Source organism: Clarias gariepinus, chromosome 21 (genome assembly GCF_024256425.1).
Source record: "Clarias gariepinus isolate MV-2021 ecotype Netherlands chromosome 21, CGAR_prim_01v2, whole genome shotgun sequence".
Lineage (NCBI taxonomy): Eukaryota > Metazoa > Chordata > Actinopteri > Siluriformes > Clariidae > Clarias > Clarias gariepinus.
Window position 1 is genome coordinate 2,002,501 of NC_071120.1, and position 17,500 is coordinate 2,020,000.

A 17,500-nucleotide genomic window follows, 5' to 3' on the forward strand; every position below is an offset into this window, starting at 1 on the left:
TTAGTTTGCGCTCACACGAGTGTCATTAGCGATGTTTATTGATAATTTTCAGATAAACAGTGTAGCGGGAGAGAGTCGTTGATTTATGACCTCTGTTTAAGGAAGTGTAGTCCAGTGCGGGAGATGCATTGTGGGTAATGCAGTCCGGTGTGTGTGAACGCGAATGTGAGATTTAAGTTAGGATATAGAGGCTGAGTTTTGTTCTTCAGTATTTTTTTTGTTGGATTTAAGTGCAGGATCCACCCGAATGGTTGTACTATAACTTGACAATGCAGAAAATAAAAGAACGGGCATCGAGCAGTTTGTCCATCTCATCATTACACGAGCATGGATTAACGAGCTGTTACACTGTCGCGAGCAACAATAAAATAAAGAGGAAAAGCTTTAATAATTTAGAACAGAACAACAGTCTTTCAGTTAATGTGTGTGTGAGTGTGTTTAAACGAAAGGAGAAAGTTTTTGCAGTGGCAGTGTAAGATGAGGAGGGGGAGACAGGAGGGGCTGAAAGAAAGAGTCTCCACTTACTCTAGCCTCACACACACACACACACACACACACACAGCGCCTGCACACACAAAAGGAAACGCTTATCTGCCGGGATTTATTTTTTACCTTTTTGAAAGGTAAAGTGCAGGTTAATTTGTTTTATTTTTATTTTATATTTTGTATTAATTATATTTATGTATTTATTTTTTGGGGCTGTAGAACGAATAATTTAAGTTTCCATCATTTCTTATGGGAAAATTTAATCTGGTTTACGAGTGTTTTGAAATACGAGCCCACTTCCGGAACAAATTATGCTCGTAATCCGAGGTTCCATTGTATAATAATAATAATAATAATAATAATAATAATAATAATTTGTCTGTCCATTACATCGGTCAGAACTCACTCTTATCTCATATCGTATATTTATGTTTCAGACATGAGAGAAGCAGAAACCAGTCTCAGGAATGTGTCTGTCTGTCTCTCTGTCCCACATCATCACACAAAACTGTCTGTCTGTCTAGACTTTACTGAATCTCCTGCAGTCCTTAGATCTCTGCCTGAAGTTTAATCTGCACCATCAGTGAATCTAAATGTGGAGTAAAAGTGATGTTATGAACAGTTATGTGTGGGATTTAATAATCTACTGTAAAATAATCTACTAATGCGCTACTGTCTCAATGTAAACAAACACCTGCACCAATAGATATTAATTAGAAAAGATAAAGTGAATATTTTTACTGGGATTAGTTCATATTTTCACTTTGGCTGAAATAACAGCGCTGAAGTGGTATAAGTGAATTTTAACACGCTGGAGTGGTTTTAAGACAAAACTTCATCTTTATCCGATCTAAAGAAGGACAACTTGGTGTAAACAAGGCGTAAGATACTCAACCTTACAGAATGGGATTTCTTTGTGTTAATAAGTGAGACAGAGAGTTCTGCTGTGGAGAAAGCTCTTACCTCTGAGATCTCCAGCCTCTGTCCTGTGTAGTGATCGATCACGTCTCCTGCAGGACAAACGCACTCAGTTCCATTTAACTCTGATGAGTTTTAGCTTTGTTGTTACATGTATATATAAGTGTGAGTGTGTGTGTGTGTGAGAGACAGACCGTAGGTCTTGCCGGCGATGGAACACTTGTTGAAGTTCATGATGTTCTGCGTGAGCGTGCCGGTCTTGTCGGAGAAGACGTAGTTGATCTGCCCGAGCTCCTCGTTCAGCGTGGTGGTGCGAGCCTCGGCGGGCGTGTCGCTGCGCTCGTGATACATCAGCCTGTCCCAGTTAATGTAGTAGCTGTTCCCCAGACGGATGACCTCCATGCTGACGTAGAGGGAGATGGGCACCACCGTGTTCAGGATGATGATGTAGGACCAGAAGGTGAGGAAGGCTGAGAAGGCAGCGCCCACGTTCCCCTCCCGGGGTATGTAGGTGGTGTGACTGGCCTGGTAGCCCTCCCAGATACCGTGTCCCACCGCCAGGATCACACACATCAACACCAAGAACCCGAAGATCTGCACACACACACACACACACACACGCACACACACACACACCTGCTGGTTATCCAACATTAAGAACCTTAAAAGATCAAAAGGCTCAGTAATAATGCTCTTCATCTGAGAATTAAACAGATAGTGTGTGTGTGTGTGTGTGTGTGTGTGTGTGTGTGTTTTACTTACAAACAGTACAAGGATGTTCATCAGGCGGTCGATACTTGTTCTCTTAAAACTGGATTTCCCACAATTCTGCATCAGCTTAGTCTCCGGACCTGAGAGAGACACAACAAACTAATGACTCTCTCTCTCTCTCTCTCTCACACACACACACACACACACACACACACACACAGCTCTCTCTCTCTCTGAATCATTACACTTTTATTGCCATTACGTTATCACTCCATCAGCAGAAAGATGTATCGACACACCAATAATCAATAATGTATCAGAGGGGAAACATTCAACTGTCAAATAATTGATGACAATAAAATTGTGTGTGTGTGTGTGTGTGTGTGTGTGTGTCTCACCAGCGAACAGCACCATGCCGAAGCACCAGGCTGTGTTTCGGAGAGTGCAGCCCCGCAGCAGCACAGACTGATTGTCCAGCGGGTGTTTGTGTCCCTTCCACACCAGCGTCCCCGTGAAACTGTCCAGGCGGTTATTAGGGGGTTCACAGCACACCACACCTACAGACAGAGAGACGGACAGAGTAATATCAGAACCCGGGATTGCTTTCTAGTCAGAGGTGTGAACTTCACCAGGTTCGGTCAGAGTAGTTACACTATCACACGAGAAACACAAGCAGATCTCAAACACACCACTTACGGAACAATCCTACAGCAGCACAACCGTGATAACCGTTATATCTGACAGATCACTCAGGATCTCCAGGATCCTCCTAACTGCTGTCTAACGTCCAACCTACAGGAGCTACGTCAGGTCAGATCTCACCAGCGCTCTCACACCTCCACTGCTCCTGGAGCTCATCAACACCCATCAACTGACTGTCTACGGTGATGATGGGACGAGTCCCTGGACACACACACACACTCTCACACTTAATGCGTCTCTTAGCGTCTATGTTGTACTGGTCAGTCGATGGGTCTTGATGACCTTCAGGACTTCCAACTGCAGATCCAACTGCACTCGAGGCAGGAGAACTGTCCCTCAGAGGACACTGTGTCTGTAACATGTGGTGTTAGCTGGAGTAGAGTCTTCTACAAATCAGCATCGAGGTTCATAGTGATGGTCAGAGCACCAGAGTCAACATGACACAAACAACAGGCTTGGAGACTTCACACACAGACGAGAGAGAGACAGGTGTGTATAATTATGTTCTTCACAGCAAAACTAGATAAATCCACATGATTTAAAAAATGCGTTTTTGTAAAAGTTTTTGCTTCAACATTCTCCAAAAGCCCATTTATTTCACTTCACTGATCATGTGACAGAAAGAAGCGATGTGATTGGCTCTTTATAGATATGTCTTGTTTTTTTTTAATGTGATTGTTCACTGTTGAGTTTTGCTGAAATAAGGTTCAGTAAAAGACTGAAGCACGATGTTTGAGTCTGGACAGGTTGGAGCGTCTGGGGAGAATAATCGGCCTGGTTGAGTGGAAGTCTAACGGCGGTGTTTATAGCGTTTTGCGGTGAAATCTCTGTCCAGGTGACGTCATCGAGGGCAGAACTAATAACAGGCGTACGCGTTCGGGAAACGAACTGATGACGAGACGGCTGTTGAAAAAGAAACGACACATTTCTGCAGCACAGAAGCTCATCACATGACCTCGCCCTGTCACCTCGTTATTACCCACGCTCACCTATAAATAAACCCCCACACGCAGCAGGGGGCCGGGGTGTGTACCGTCTGTACCGAGACCTGACACGCCGGGGTTCCTGATTTAATCAGCATTTATAAGTAGCTCTGTGTGTGTGTGTGTGTGTGTGTGTGTGTGTGAGAGAGAGAGAGAGAAATATTTAGCCTTGCTATCTCATTCAGAAGAGGAATCTTGTGTGTGTTTGTCCACTTCCTGACTGTTATGCTTCTTGTACACACACACACACACACACCTGTGAATTCAGCCAGGGCCTCGACACTTCCTCCCATTTCTCCTGTTACTGTCAGAGCCTGCTTCACCTTCAAGTTGGTCTCTCTGCACACACACACACACACACACACAAACACCCACACACACACACCCAAACACCCACACACACACATAAAAAAGTATATTAAGTTAACCACACTATCTTTCTAAGTGGTTAAGCAGCATAGACACACACACACACATACAGTACACACACACACACACACACACACACACACATACACACCCATCCAGCTCGGCGGTCTCGATGTAAACCAGGTTCAGGGGCTCGCTGCTAGACAAGAGCAGGAGATCAGCCTGATGGAGAGAGAGAGAGAGATGTTTATCTACAGCAACACACACACACACACACACACACACACACACACACACAGTAAAGGACTGAAGATGTTGGGGTTCTCACTGTGACAAACTGGTTGTTCTCCAGCCTGATGATGTCTCCCACTTGAATGTTCATCCATTTCTCACTCCTGAGCCTGAGACACACACACACACACACACACACACACTTTCAGCTGGTCATGTGACTGAGGAGACTCCTTCCCGCCATGTTACATGCAGGAAGCCCATCAGGAGCGACTGGAGCGAGTGTGTTAATATAAACCTGCACTGCTGTTATAGAGAACTAATCAACAGTACTAATCCTATAAACACCTGCTCATACTGTACGACACGTGTGTGTGTGTGTGTGTGTGTGAGGATGATGAGGATGATGATGATGATGACTTACTGTCCGTTAATCAGCACCTGGGCTTTGCGGTTGTTCACCTGCCGGTCACTCCTGTGCCGATGCTTCAGAACAGACGGAGACAAAACAGCGTTAGTCTAGTGTCCGGGGTGGACAGTGTGGTGAGACGTACAGTACACGACTGCTTCTTTTATTGATCTTTTATATTTGCCTGGTTTATTTCCTGAATAATTCATATATTTTTTTATGATTTTCACATTTAAATGACATCATCAAACTAATTTTACTATTATACAAAGATAACCGGAGCAAATGCAAAATTCTGATTTTATATGATGACCCTATAGGAAAAAGTAATTGCCCCCTAAACCTAATAACTAGCTGTGTCATCCTTAGCGGCAACAACGGCAATCAATCATTTTTCACGCTGCTGTGGAGGAATTATGCCCCGCTCTTCTTTGCAGAATTGTTTTAATTCACCCACATTAAAGGATTTAACCTGCTTTTCAAAAAAAGTAGTTAATCACAATTAAGCTTTGTGAAATATAAAAATTTGTGTGATGATCTCAATCACTGTGTGTGTGTGTGTGTGTGTGTGTGTGTGTGTGTTTATGTATGTGTGTGTGAAAAGTAAAAAGCTGTATACATTGGGCTGCCTTCAGTCCCACCACACCCATTTTCTGGGTACACACACACACACTCACACACACACACACACACACACACACACACAGGATGGGGTTTTCAGTTTGTTTTCTTTGCTAACAGTGCAGCGATTATTTTCTCTCCCACTGTGACGTGTGTTTTAAAACCCACTTGAACACATATCCGGAATTATCATTACCACTGTGTTACACACACACACACACACACACACACACACTGCAATCTATATGTAATAAAGCTGTGTGATTGGAGGGGGTCAAACATCAAGTTTATGGTTAAACAATCGGTCTGAAACTGTAGGTGACTATGTAAGTGAGTGTAGTGTTTATTTAAGACACTGTGTGTGTGTGTGTGTGTGTGTGTGTGTGTGTGTGTGTACTCACTATATCGTCGATGGCATCTTTGACAGCAGTGACAGTCAACACCAAAGCGAGGGGCACCACTGTGGTGAACCAGGAGAGAGAAGAGATGGCGGGAATCACCTACACACACACACACACACACACACAGTCTTAAATTAACACTACACTCACACACTCATTAACAGCCCCGGTAAGACATTAACAGACTCATTAACACACAACTGTAACATCCTTGTTATTGTACAACATCACACATTTAATAACACAGTAACACACATTTAGTAACACACTCAGTACTACACCCGGTAACACAGTAACACCTTCAGTAACACACTCAGTACTACACTCGGTAACACAGTAACACACATTTAGTAACACACTCAGTACTACACCCGGTAACACAGTAACACCTTCAGTAACACACTCAGTACTACACCCGGTAAGAAGTAACACCTTCAGTAACACACTTAGTACTACACCCGGTAACACAGTAACACACTCAGTAACACACTCGATAACACAGTAACACCTTCAGTAACACACTCAGTACTACACCCGGTAACACAGTAACACCTTTAGTAACACACTCAGTACTACACTCGGTAACACAGTAACACACATTTAGTAACACACTCAGTACTACACACGGTAACACAGTAACACACTCAGTAACACACTCGGTAACACAGTAACACCTTCAGTAACACACTCAGTACTACACCCGGTAACACAGTAACACCTTCAGTAACACACTCAGTACTACACCCGGTAACACAGTAACACCTTCAGTAACACACTCAGTACTACACCCGGTAACACAGTAACACCTTCAGTAACACACTCAGTACTACACTCGGTAACACAGTAACACACATTTAGTAACACACTCAGTACTACACACGGTAACACAGTAACACACTCAGTAACACACTCGGTAACACAGTAACACCTTCAGTAACACACTCAGTACTACACTCGGTAACACAGTAACACACTCAGTAACACACTCGATAACACAGTAACACCTTCAGTAACACACTCAGTACTACACTCAGTAACACAGCAACACCTTCAGTAACACACTCGGTACTACACTCAGTAACACAGTAAAACCTTCAGTAACACACTCGGTACTACACTCAGTAACACAGTAACATTTTCAGTAACACACTCAGTACTACACCCGGTAACACAGTAACACACTCAGTAACACACTCCGTAACACAGTAACACCTTCAGTAACAAACTCAGTACTACACTCGGTAACACAGTAACACCTTCAGTAACACACTCAGTACTACACTCAGTAACAGAGTAACACCTTCAGTAACACACTCGGTACTACACTCAGTAACACAGTAACACCTTCAGTAACACACTCAGTACTACACCCGGTAACACAGTAACACACTCAGTAACACACTCAGTAACACACTCGGTAACACAGTAACACCTTCAGTAACACACTCAGTACTACACTCGGTAACACAGTAACACCTTCAGTAACACACTCAGTACTACACTCGGTAACACAGTAACACCCTCAGTAACACTCAGTAACACACTCAGTAACACACTCGGTAACACAGTAACACCTTCAGTAACACACTCAGTACTACACTCAGTAACACAGTAACACCTTCAGTAACACACTCAGTACTACACTCGGTAACACAGTAACACCTTCAGTAACACACTCAGTACTACACTAGGTAACACAGTAACACCTTCAGTAACACACTCAGTACTACACTCGGTAACACAGTAACACCTTCAGTAACACACTCAGTACTACACTCAGTAACACAGTAACACCTTCAATAACACACAGTAACACACTCAGTACTACACTCGGTAACACAGTAACACACTCAGTACTACACCCGGTAACACAGTAACACCCTCAGTAACACTCAGTAACACACTAAGTACTACACTCAGTAACACCTTCAGTAACACACTTAGTAACAGTCACACACCCAGCAACACCCGGTAACACAGTCGATAACTCAGTAACACCTTCAGTAACACCAACTAACAAACTCACTGACACACTCAGTTGCACCTTCAATAACACTCAGTAATACAGTAACACACTCAATAATACACTCAGTAATACACTCAGTAATACACTCAGTAATACACTCAGTAATACACTCAGTAATACACTCAGTAATACACTCAGTAATACACTCAGCCACACATTCAGCCACACACACAGTAATAAGGAGGTAAACAGATTAATGGATGGATGGTTGGATGGATGGATGAATGGATGGATGAGCTTCATCAGTGTGTGTTTCTGTTCTACAGTGGATAATTAAAGGCCTGCTGTAATCACATGGTCATGTGCATGATTTCTGTTCACAGTTGCGGTTTTTCTAGCTGTTATTTTTGACTGAAGTGATGATCTAAAGAGAGGAAGGCAATAACACACTTAATCTGACTGAAGTGAACTGCAGCGTGAGGAAACTTCCTGTAATGAAAATGTCACTTCCCCTGGGTTTCTCACTTCCCCTGTGATCACACTGGGGTCATTTATGGAGTTGCTAAATCTTCACATGCACATGCACACACACGCACACACACACACACACCTGGAGGACAAGCAGGCAGAGGAAGTAGGCATTGGCGATCCTCTGGAACTGCTCGAACAGGTTGAGCGGGAGGAAAGTGAGCACGTTGTATTTCGAGGTCTTGATCCCGTTAGTCTGAAATGTAGAAGAGTAAAATAACCATTCATAAAATTAGCAAGTGAAAGTAAACACAGACACTCGGACACCAGCTCATCATCGCTCTAACCCTCAAACCAGGTCCAGATCAGCACCTCATCACCTCCATAGTCGCGTCACTGAGGGCTGATGTCATTCCTCCTCATCATGACGCAGACACACATCTGAGAGCTCCAGAACACCAACTTCCGCTTTTATAGAGATACTTACACGTCTTAATAATTAACTAATCGTGTCTTGGTCTTTATTAACACCTGGCTCTGAATGGCTGTGGAGGGGTGTACTTATTTTTTCCCATCACAATAATGTTTTGCATAGTTGGGGAAAAGACTTCATATTGAAATCTCTTGTGTTCTTGTTGTCTCCTGAGGTCATCAGTTTGATTTCAGATGCTGTTGAGAGTCACATATTCAATGATAAATATAAAAACCCATGACCATATGTGAGTTTTCCCACAGACTCCTCCAGTACTGACGAAGATGTTCCACTGCGGTTCCACTGAAGCTCCACCCCTGATCCCACTCCAACACTCATATGATTCGTATCAGCTGTGCTGGATAACTGTAAGAACAGAACATCCTGGGAGGAGCTCGTACTAGGGGTCAGCTGGGGGTCAGCCTGAGCATGGCCAGGACCTCCCTAATGTTTAGGGAGAAGATTTCTTTGCTCACTAGGATTTTTTTTTTCACTTGCTGATCTCGACTGTGTAAACATGACAGAGTTTCACCGGACATTCCTGCTCCGGGTGGTGATCTTATCCTAAAGCATACATCTGCAATCAGTCCACTAACAGTAGTGAGGAGAGGAACCCGAGGAGCTCCAGCACCATCTTCTCCATGAACTGATGGTTTGAGATCTCAGTTGGTATTCTGGGTGTTCTTTACACTGTCCAGCGCTCCAGACACAGGCTCTGTGCTCAGCTAAGCTAAACTTTCAAGAAGTGAGCTCTGTGTGTGTGTGTGTGTGTGTGTGTGTGTGTGTGTGTGTGTGATTATACACTGGAACTTATATTTACATTTCAGTAAGTGAATAATATTCAGTCTGGAGGAAACGCATAAGGCTGTGCAGAGGAATTTCTTTACAGACATTAAAACATTTCGGAGTGAACTTTCTAACATCAATAGGAGTATATTTAACTAAGTGTGACTTTAATATCCACCCAGATTAGTCACAGACAGTAGAGAGCGTGTGAGGAAGGTCACACACTCACCGCGTATCTGAAGGAGAGGTTATACTCCCTGTCGTTCGCCCGGATCCTCCGCTCCGTCTCTGTAACAAGAGAGAAAACCATTATACATCAGTCAGAAAGTGTGTTACAGTCTCAGTGTGTGTTACAGTCTCAGTGTGTGTTACAGTCTGTGTGTGTTACAGTCTTAAAGTGTTACAGTCTGTGTGTTACAGTTTTAGGGTGTTACAGTCTCAGGGTGTTACAATCTGTGTGTGTTACAGTCTCAGTGTGTGTTACAGTCTCAGTGTGTGTTACAGTCTGTGTGTGTTACAGTCTTAAAGTGTTACAGTCTGTGTGTTACAGTTTTAGGGTGTTACAGTCTCAGGGTGTTACAATCTGTGTGTGTTACAGTCTTAAAGTGTTACAGTCTGTGTGTTACAGTTTTAGGGTGTTACAGTCTCAGGGTGTTACAATCTGTGTGTGTTACAGTCTCAGTGTGTGTTACAGTCTGTGTGTGTGTTACAGTCTGTGTGTGTGTTACAGTCTGTGTGTGTTACATTCTCAGTGTGTGTTACAGTCTGTGTGTGTGTTACAGTCTGTGTGTGTTACAGTCTCAGTGTGTTACAGTCTGTGTGTTACAGTCTGTGTGTGTTACAGTCTGTGTGTTACAGTCTCAGTGTGTTACAGTCTGTGTGTGTTACAGTCTGTGTGTTACAGTCTTAGTGTGTGTTACAGTCTCAGTGTGTGTTACAGTCTGTGTGTGTTACAGTCTCAGTGTGTTACAGTCTCAGTGTGTTACAGTCTGTGTGTGTTACAGTCTGTGTGTTACAGTCTCAGTGTGTTACAGTCTGTGTGTGTTACAGTCTGTGTGTTACAGTCTTAGTGTGTTACATTCTCAGTGTGTTACAGTCTGTGTGTGTTACAGTCTCAGTGTGTTACAGTCTCAGTGTGTTACATTTATTTCCATAATTTGTTTTGATTCTGAACTTTCAGCCTCCCAACACACTGTATGAGTGCAGGACAATCCCTGCTATCCGTTATCACCCAGATGAGGATGGGTTCCCTGTTGAGTCTGGTTCCTCTCAAGGTTTCTTCCTATTACCATCTCAGGGAGTTTTTCCCTCAGCACCGTCACCCTCGGCTCGTTCATCAGGGACGATCTGATCATTCTGATTCATACACATTTCACATTTCATACTTATTTCCATAATGTCTTTTGATTCTGTAAAGATGCTTTGCGACACTGAGCATCAGAAAATTTTTCAAAACCATCCCAGACAGGAACCCCAATGTTGTGGCGTTATGTAGTACCCGCATTCCCTGCGGTTAATAATCACTCGGCGTCGCCTCACCTGAGCTGTCACACTGTCACACTTGCACCCTTAGTTTACACGCTATTACATAGATTCCTGTTTTTAGTTAGCACTGCTCTGTGAGACGACGGACATGGTTACCATGGCGACAGGAACAGCAATTACCTCATCAGTCAGATTAGACCTCTTCCTGCAGCTTTCAGGGAAACTGTTTACATTGTGTCCTAAATTGCTTTGTTTTGTGTGTGTGTGTGTGTGTGTGTGTGTGTCTGTGTGTGAGTGAGAGAGTGTGTGAGAGAGAGATAAGAAGGGAGAAGTTACCTTTCTCTTTCTTTTTCACACAGTCAAGACCAAAGAACGACATGGCTGCACGTCTTCTTCAATATCAGTCCATCATCTGCCTAAACACACACACAGACACACACACACACACACACACACACATATATGATGACTCAGAGGTGTCAAGCATGTATCCTCACTTACCACACAGGTCTTTCTTTACCTCACACACACACACACACACACACACACACACACACACCTGACATGGTATACAGTTATAGTCTGGATGTTTGCGCTGTAACCATGACGACACACTCCAGTCCTAGCTAGCATTAGATGCCTAACTAGCCTAGCGTGCTGTGAAAGGTGACAGTGATTATCAGTGACGCAGGTTGATCTTTGACTTGAGATGGTCCTCCATCTTGGATTGTTCTCACTCACACCCTGAGCTGCGACCTGATTGGTCGAGAGATAAAATACGCTGATGTTGAATCAGGTTTTTTTTTTTTATCACTTCAGTCTTGTTCAGTGTCAGCGCTGTGACAAGTCTCCCGCACCCACTTCCTGTGGGACGACTTGTCAGACGTGTGAAAGCAAACGCAGCCGGCGCTACGCTTCCTGCTGACAGATCGGGGGGGGAAGGGCGTGTCCAGGGGCTCGCACGTCCTTACACGAAGTCTAAACCAAGCACTATTACTGCATGTCTTTAGAACGGTGCAGAAACGTTTCCCTGTCACCTCATGTGGGATGTTTTTTCACTCATTGCAGTCTGAGTCTAATCTAATCTAACTGGATTCTCAAAGCTGATTGGTCAGAAGGTGTTCCTGTGACAGCGGCGCGGGTTTACGTTAACGCTCTCGCTCTGATACGGCGGAGTCTGTGCTGAAGGCCGCGCGCAAACAAAAAGCCCTGTGTGTCTTACAGGAGGTGGAGTTGTTCTGCGATAAAGTAATAAAGCAACACACACACACACACACACACACACAGAGCATACAGGGGTGATTTGGGCAGAATTCCTGAATGACTTCAGCCGTCCACGTATTTATAGAAACCACATGTGTGTGTCAGGAATGTGCAATTTAAAGGGAAAGACACACACACACACACACACACGTGTGCTAGAACAGTGTTTCCATTACGTCTGGAGCGGGACTGCTGTTCTCCACCCTGTAAGAATAAACTCAGTCAGAATGAAAACTGTGTGTGTGTGTGTGTGTGTGTGTGTGTGAGAGTGAGAGTGGTTGTGTGTGTGTATGTTTCAGTTTTTTAAGTGGTTTTACACATGGTCTCACACACACACACACACACACACACACTCTCTCTCTCTCTCTTTTCCTCCTCTCTCTAGGATGCCAGCAAACAAAAACCCCCTAGCTAATCTAGTCAAGTAGCTAGCGCTGAGCGGTAAGGTTAGCTATAAGCGCCGCTGTGTTCAGGTCTTGCTAGCTCTGTGGATCATTTTGGAGCAGCTGAAGAAAGGAAAAGAGAGACTAGCGATGGTGTGATGTAATGTGATGTAGCCAGGTTTGGCTAATCAGATGTAGCAGCAGTGTGCGGCTAATGCTAGTTTCACCTGAGGTGCTAATAAACAGATACAGACCTGTGAAAAGCCTTTGTCCTTTCCTGATTTTTTTTTTTTATTTATGAAGAAAAAAAAAGTTGTCCAAACCTACCTGGGCCAATGTGAAAAAGTAATCGCCCCTTTGCTAAATCATGAATTAACTGTGAATAACTACATTTTTGAGTCAAATGTCACTTGAAACATCCAGGCCTGTTTACTGTCAGACCTGTTGAATCAAGACATCACTTAAATACAACCTGTTTGACAAAATGACACACGATACAAAAGCAACACAGTCTAAATACATTCAAGAACAGATGATAAAGAAAGTAATTGACATGTATCAGTCTGGAAAGTGTTACAGAGACATGTCTTAGGCTTTGGGACTCCAGAGGACCCTAGTGAGAGACATTATACACACATGGAGAAAACTTGGATCAGTGGTGAACCTTCTCAGGACTGAGCAGCCTATCAACATCACTCCAAGATCAAAACAACAACTCATCCAGGAGCTCATAAAAGAACCAAAACAACATCTAGACCGGCAGGCCTCACTCGCCTCAGTTACGGTCAGAGTTGTCAGGGTTTAACAATAAAAAGAGACTGGGGACAAAAATGGCCTCTATGAGAGACCAAAAAAAAAATGGTGTCACTGCTAACCAAAAAGAACGCAAAGGCTCAGATTTACCAAAAATATCTTGATTATCTCCAAGACTATTGGCCAAAAATTCTGTGGACTGATGAGACAAAAGTTTAACCTTTTGAAAGGTCTGTGTCCCGTTACATGTTGTAAACACAGTGTTTTATAAAAAGAACATCATAACTACAGTCACACATGGAGGTGGTAGTGTGAAGGTCTGGAGTTCTGCAGCTAATTGATGGAACCATGAATTCTGAGCTCTACCAGAAAATCCAGCCATCAGTTTGTGACCTCAAGCTCAAACACACTTGGGTTCTGCAGCAGGATAATGATCTGAAACACACCAGCAAGTCCACCTCTGAATGGCTCAGAAAATACACAACTAAGGTTGTTGGAGTGGCCTCGTCAAAGTCTGGAATTAAATCTGATATAAAACCCTTCCGTGTCAAGAGCGGGTCAAAAGTGCTCTACAGTGCACAGTGACTGTAGTGATGTGAAAGGTGAAAGACTTATTGCTAAATATCACAAACGTTTGATTGCAGCCAAGGGTGAAACAACCAGTCATTAGGTTTAGGGGGCGATTACTTTTTCACACAGGACCAGGGACAGAAATTAGCATCTAAACATTCTATAAATTTTCTATTCAGTCTTTGTGTAATACTACATGTGACAAATATGCAAAAAAGAAAATTTAAATCAGGAAGAGGCAAATACTTTTTCACCGTGTGTGTGTGTGTGTGTGTGTGTGTGTGTGTGTGTAAAAAATAGGATAGTAGAAGTGAAAACACAAGTAATCTTGTGCTTTAACAGTATGGAATGAACATGGATATGGACCACACACACACACACACACACACATAAACAGATATGTTGACACAGAGGTCATGAGTTTCAGATCACGAAACCAGAAGATTGTATTGACCACAGCCCCTCCGGTCTCAGGCTTGTGACCTGGTTGGGGGTAGACATGAGGCTCTAGGGGAGTGATGAGTCTGCACACACACACACACACACACACACACTCTCCACCTCAGGTCCTGAAACTGTGCAGAGATGTTTCGGTGGTCCTGATCCTCAGGAAGTCTCCTCCTCCTTCTAAACCAAACCCTGACCTGATTCTTCTTCTTGAAGCAGATTCACATTAAACACCACCAACACCACATCTATAGATTTTCCGGCCCGTAGCCTCGAGCTGCTGCATCGAAACTCACACACACACACATTACCACGGCAACTTGCAGAAGACCTGCAGAAGACCCTGAACCATGAGCTTCACCCTCACACACACTCACACCTGCTGACACACAGGGTCTGCTTCACCTATTCCAGGTCTCCCTTTGACCGGGGTGGCGGCTCACATTCCACCTCGAATGCTCTGTGTGTGTGTGTGTGTGTGTGTGTATGTGTTCTAAGTACAGCACTTAGCCCCTTGTCTTATCAAAGGCACTGCAACTATTATTAAACTTTACTCACAGCATCCTATCATTCCACCCTTAGGGAAAGGGGCGTGGTCAGCCTGTGTCAGGGGAGAGGGGCGTGGTCAGTCTGTGTCATGGGGAAAGGGGCGTGGCCTGTCCCTCTCCACACTGACAACATGAAATTGCATGGAATCGTATCAGCTACTCCGTATTACACAGAGTAATTACTTACTGTAATACACAATCCAGAATGCAACACACACACACACACACACACACACACACACACTAAGTATAATGGTGGTGTACAGTGAGGAAAGGGGAACACAGTGAGCAGTGATTTAGCGTTGAAAGATACCACAATAGGAGGAAATGTTTAAACAGAACAGCAGGAGGAAAAACACACACACACTCTCTCACACACACACACACACACACACACACACACTGTATATGCTAAATAGGGGACAGGGCGGTAGCAGAGACACGCAGTGACATGCAGGGGAATTCTAAACACTGCTCTGTGTTGCACAACACACACATTGCTTCAGGGGTTAAAAGAGGAACGTGGTGTGTGTGTGTGTGTGTGTGTGTGTGTGAGAGAGAGAGGGGATGGATTGAGAGTGTGACAGACAGACAGCAGGACAGCAGTGTGTGGAGCTGATGGGGGAAGTTTGAGTTGATCCTGTACAGAACTGAGTGTGCTACAGCGGGTGTGTTAGTGTTCCTCAGCTCTCCAGCGCGTTCCTTCTGTTCCAGAGAGCACCAGAGTGCTGATGTGGCCTCCTGGAGGTTCTGCTCTCTCTCTCTCTCTCTCTCTCTCTCTCTCTGAGACGTCTGCTCTGCTTTTTCAGACTAATAACTCCTCCTTCACCTGCGTCAGCACGTCACCGGACCGCAGACTTCCCATGAGCAGACACAGAAAGAAATCAGTCGGCTGTCCAAATACTTTTGATCCAGGAGTCTGTAATTCATGAACGGTTACCGCAGTAGACTTGTTAAGTCACCATGGTTACCGCAGTAGACTTGTTAAGTCACCATGGTTACCGCAGTAGACTTGTTAAGTTACCACGGTTACCGCAGTAGACTTGTTAAGTTACCACGGTTACCGCAGTAGACTTGTTAAGTTACCACGGTTACCGCAGTAGACTTGTTAAGTTACCACGGTTACCGCAGTAGACTTGTTAAGTTACCACGGTTACCGCAGTAGACTTGTTAAGTTACCATGGTTACCGCAGTAGACGTGTTAAGCGACTCACATTACAGCCGAAAGCCTTCGAACGCGTCCTGCTGGAGGACGCAGACAGTCTCACTGTTCAAATACTTACGGCCTGTGAGAAGTGTTGGACGGATCTGTAGAGTATAAATGATTTGGACTGAGGGACGGACGGATTATGTGACAGATGAAAACTCTACTCCAAAAGTACTGGCACCCTTTAGATAGCTAATTTCTAAAGGAAAGCGTTAAACAGGTGTCGATGCTATACTCCAGAGACAGAAGGAGGACCAATAATAATAATAATAATAATCTTTAAGCCCATCACTATGATAATAAAAGATGATGATGATGATGAATCAATACTCACTGACATACATATATCGTATCAGGGCCAGATGTGTGTGTGTGTGTGTGTGTGTGTGTGTGTGTGTGGTGTTGAGCTAGCCTTAGCCTTGGCCTGAGACGACACTTCATAACACACGTAAACATAAGGAAGTGCGTGATCAGGCGACGTGTGAATAATTCACCCCGCGTTCTCGTGGCCGTTCGCGTCTCGTCTCGTGAGCGCTCAAGCTTGTCAGGCCTCCTCTCGTTTTACCTGATAAGACCGTGTAATTTCTGCCCAGCGTTTAATCATTCATGCGTCTTCAAAAAGCGCCGTGTCATCCAGACAATGCGGGATATTACGGGACGCAGTCGTGTGCTTTAATTTCCTGCATTATTCATGCGCCGTGTTCCACAGAGAGCGCTCTCACGGGTCAGCGGGCGGCCGGAGCGGCCCGGTTAGCGACGCCGCTGCTATACTGTACTGTACGCTAACACCGCGGACCTGACCCGAGGGGTCGAGGCCCATTGATCGGAGGTGAAACCGGAAACCTGTTTGACATTCCCGGAACAGATTTAACACAAAGGCTGCGGTGAATCTCCTTCTGGAACATTCCAGGGTTCTGGACACAGAACCAGAGTCAGACTGAAGCGTGTGTGGTGGAAACCAGGTTCAAATCCCAACTGAGGTTTATTCCCTAAAGCATCAAACTTTCACTGTGTCACACACACTCGGTGCACCGTCAGTGTGAGAGGACGGTGTGGTCAGAGTGTGTGAGGAGAGGAAACACACAGGAGGACAAACCCTGACCGGACTGACACACACCACCACGTTATCAGCTCTACTCCGGCCTCGGGCGTGACGGGGAACATCAGCTCATCATGGTGGTTACGGATTATAATAAAGATCACTTCCTCCTGTCACAACGTCTATAACAGAACAATCAGATTTACATTTCTCTAATGATAATCTCAATCCTACATGAGGAACCCAGCAAGTTCTCTGTTTAAACAGGAGCGTGACGGCTGC

General features: G+C 44.4%; 1 protein-coding gene across 1 annotated transcript in view; it reads right to left on the reverse strand.

Annotated features, from left to right (window-relative positions):
* atp8b5a (ATPase phospholipid transporting 8B5a) overlaps window positions 1-17,500 on the reverse strand; it is a 28,687-nt gene that overhangs the window by 8,783 nt on the left and 2,404 nt on the right. Inside the window, exons 2-13 of the mRNA XM_053480934.1 lie at window positions 11,345-11,424; window positions 9,753-9,811; window positions 8,408-8,521; window positions 5,832-5,930; window positions 4,825-4,886; window positions 4,498-4,570; window positions 4,321-4,391; window positions 4,057-4,139; window positions 2,514-2,672; window positions 2,167-2,255; window positions 1,599-1,998; window positions 1,450-1,496 (exon numbers count right to left, since the gene is read on the reverse strand). Of these exons, the coding sequence (XP_053336909.1) occupies window positions 1,450-1,496; window positions 1,599-1,998; window positions 2,167-2,255; window positions 2,514-2,672; window positions 4,057-4,139; window positions 4,321-4,391; window positions 4,498-4,570; window positions 4,825-4,886; window positions 5,832-5,930; window positions 8,408-8,521; window positions 9,753-9,811; window positions 11,345-11,387 (1,299 nt within the window). The 5' untranslated portion in view covers window positions 11,388-11,424. The remainder of the gene's footprint in view (window positions 1-1,449; window positions 1,497-1,598; window positions 1,999-2,166; window positions 2,256-2,513; window positions 2,673-4,056; window positions 4,140-4,320; window positions 4,392-4,497; window positions 4,571-4,824; window positions 4,887-5,831; window positions 5,931-8,407; window positions 8,522-9,752; window positions 9,812-11,344; window positions 11,425-17,500) is intronic.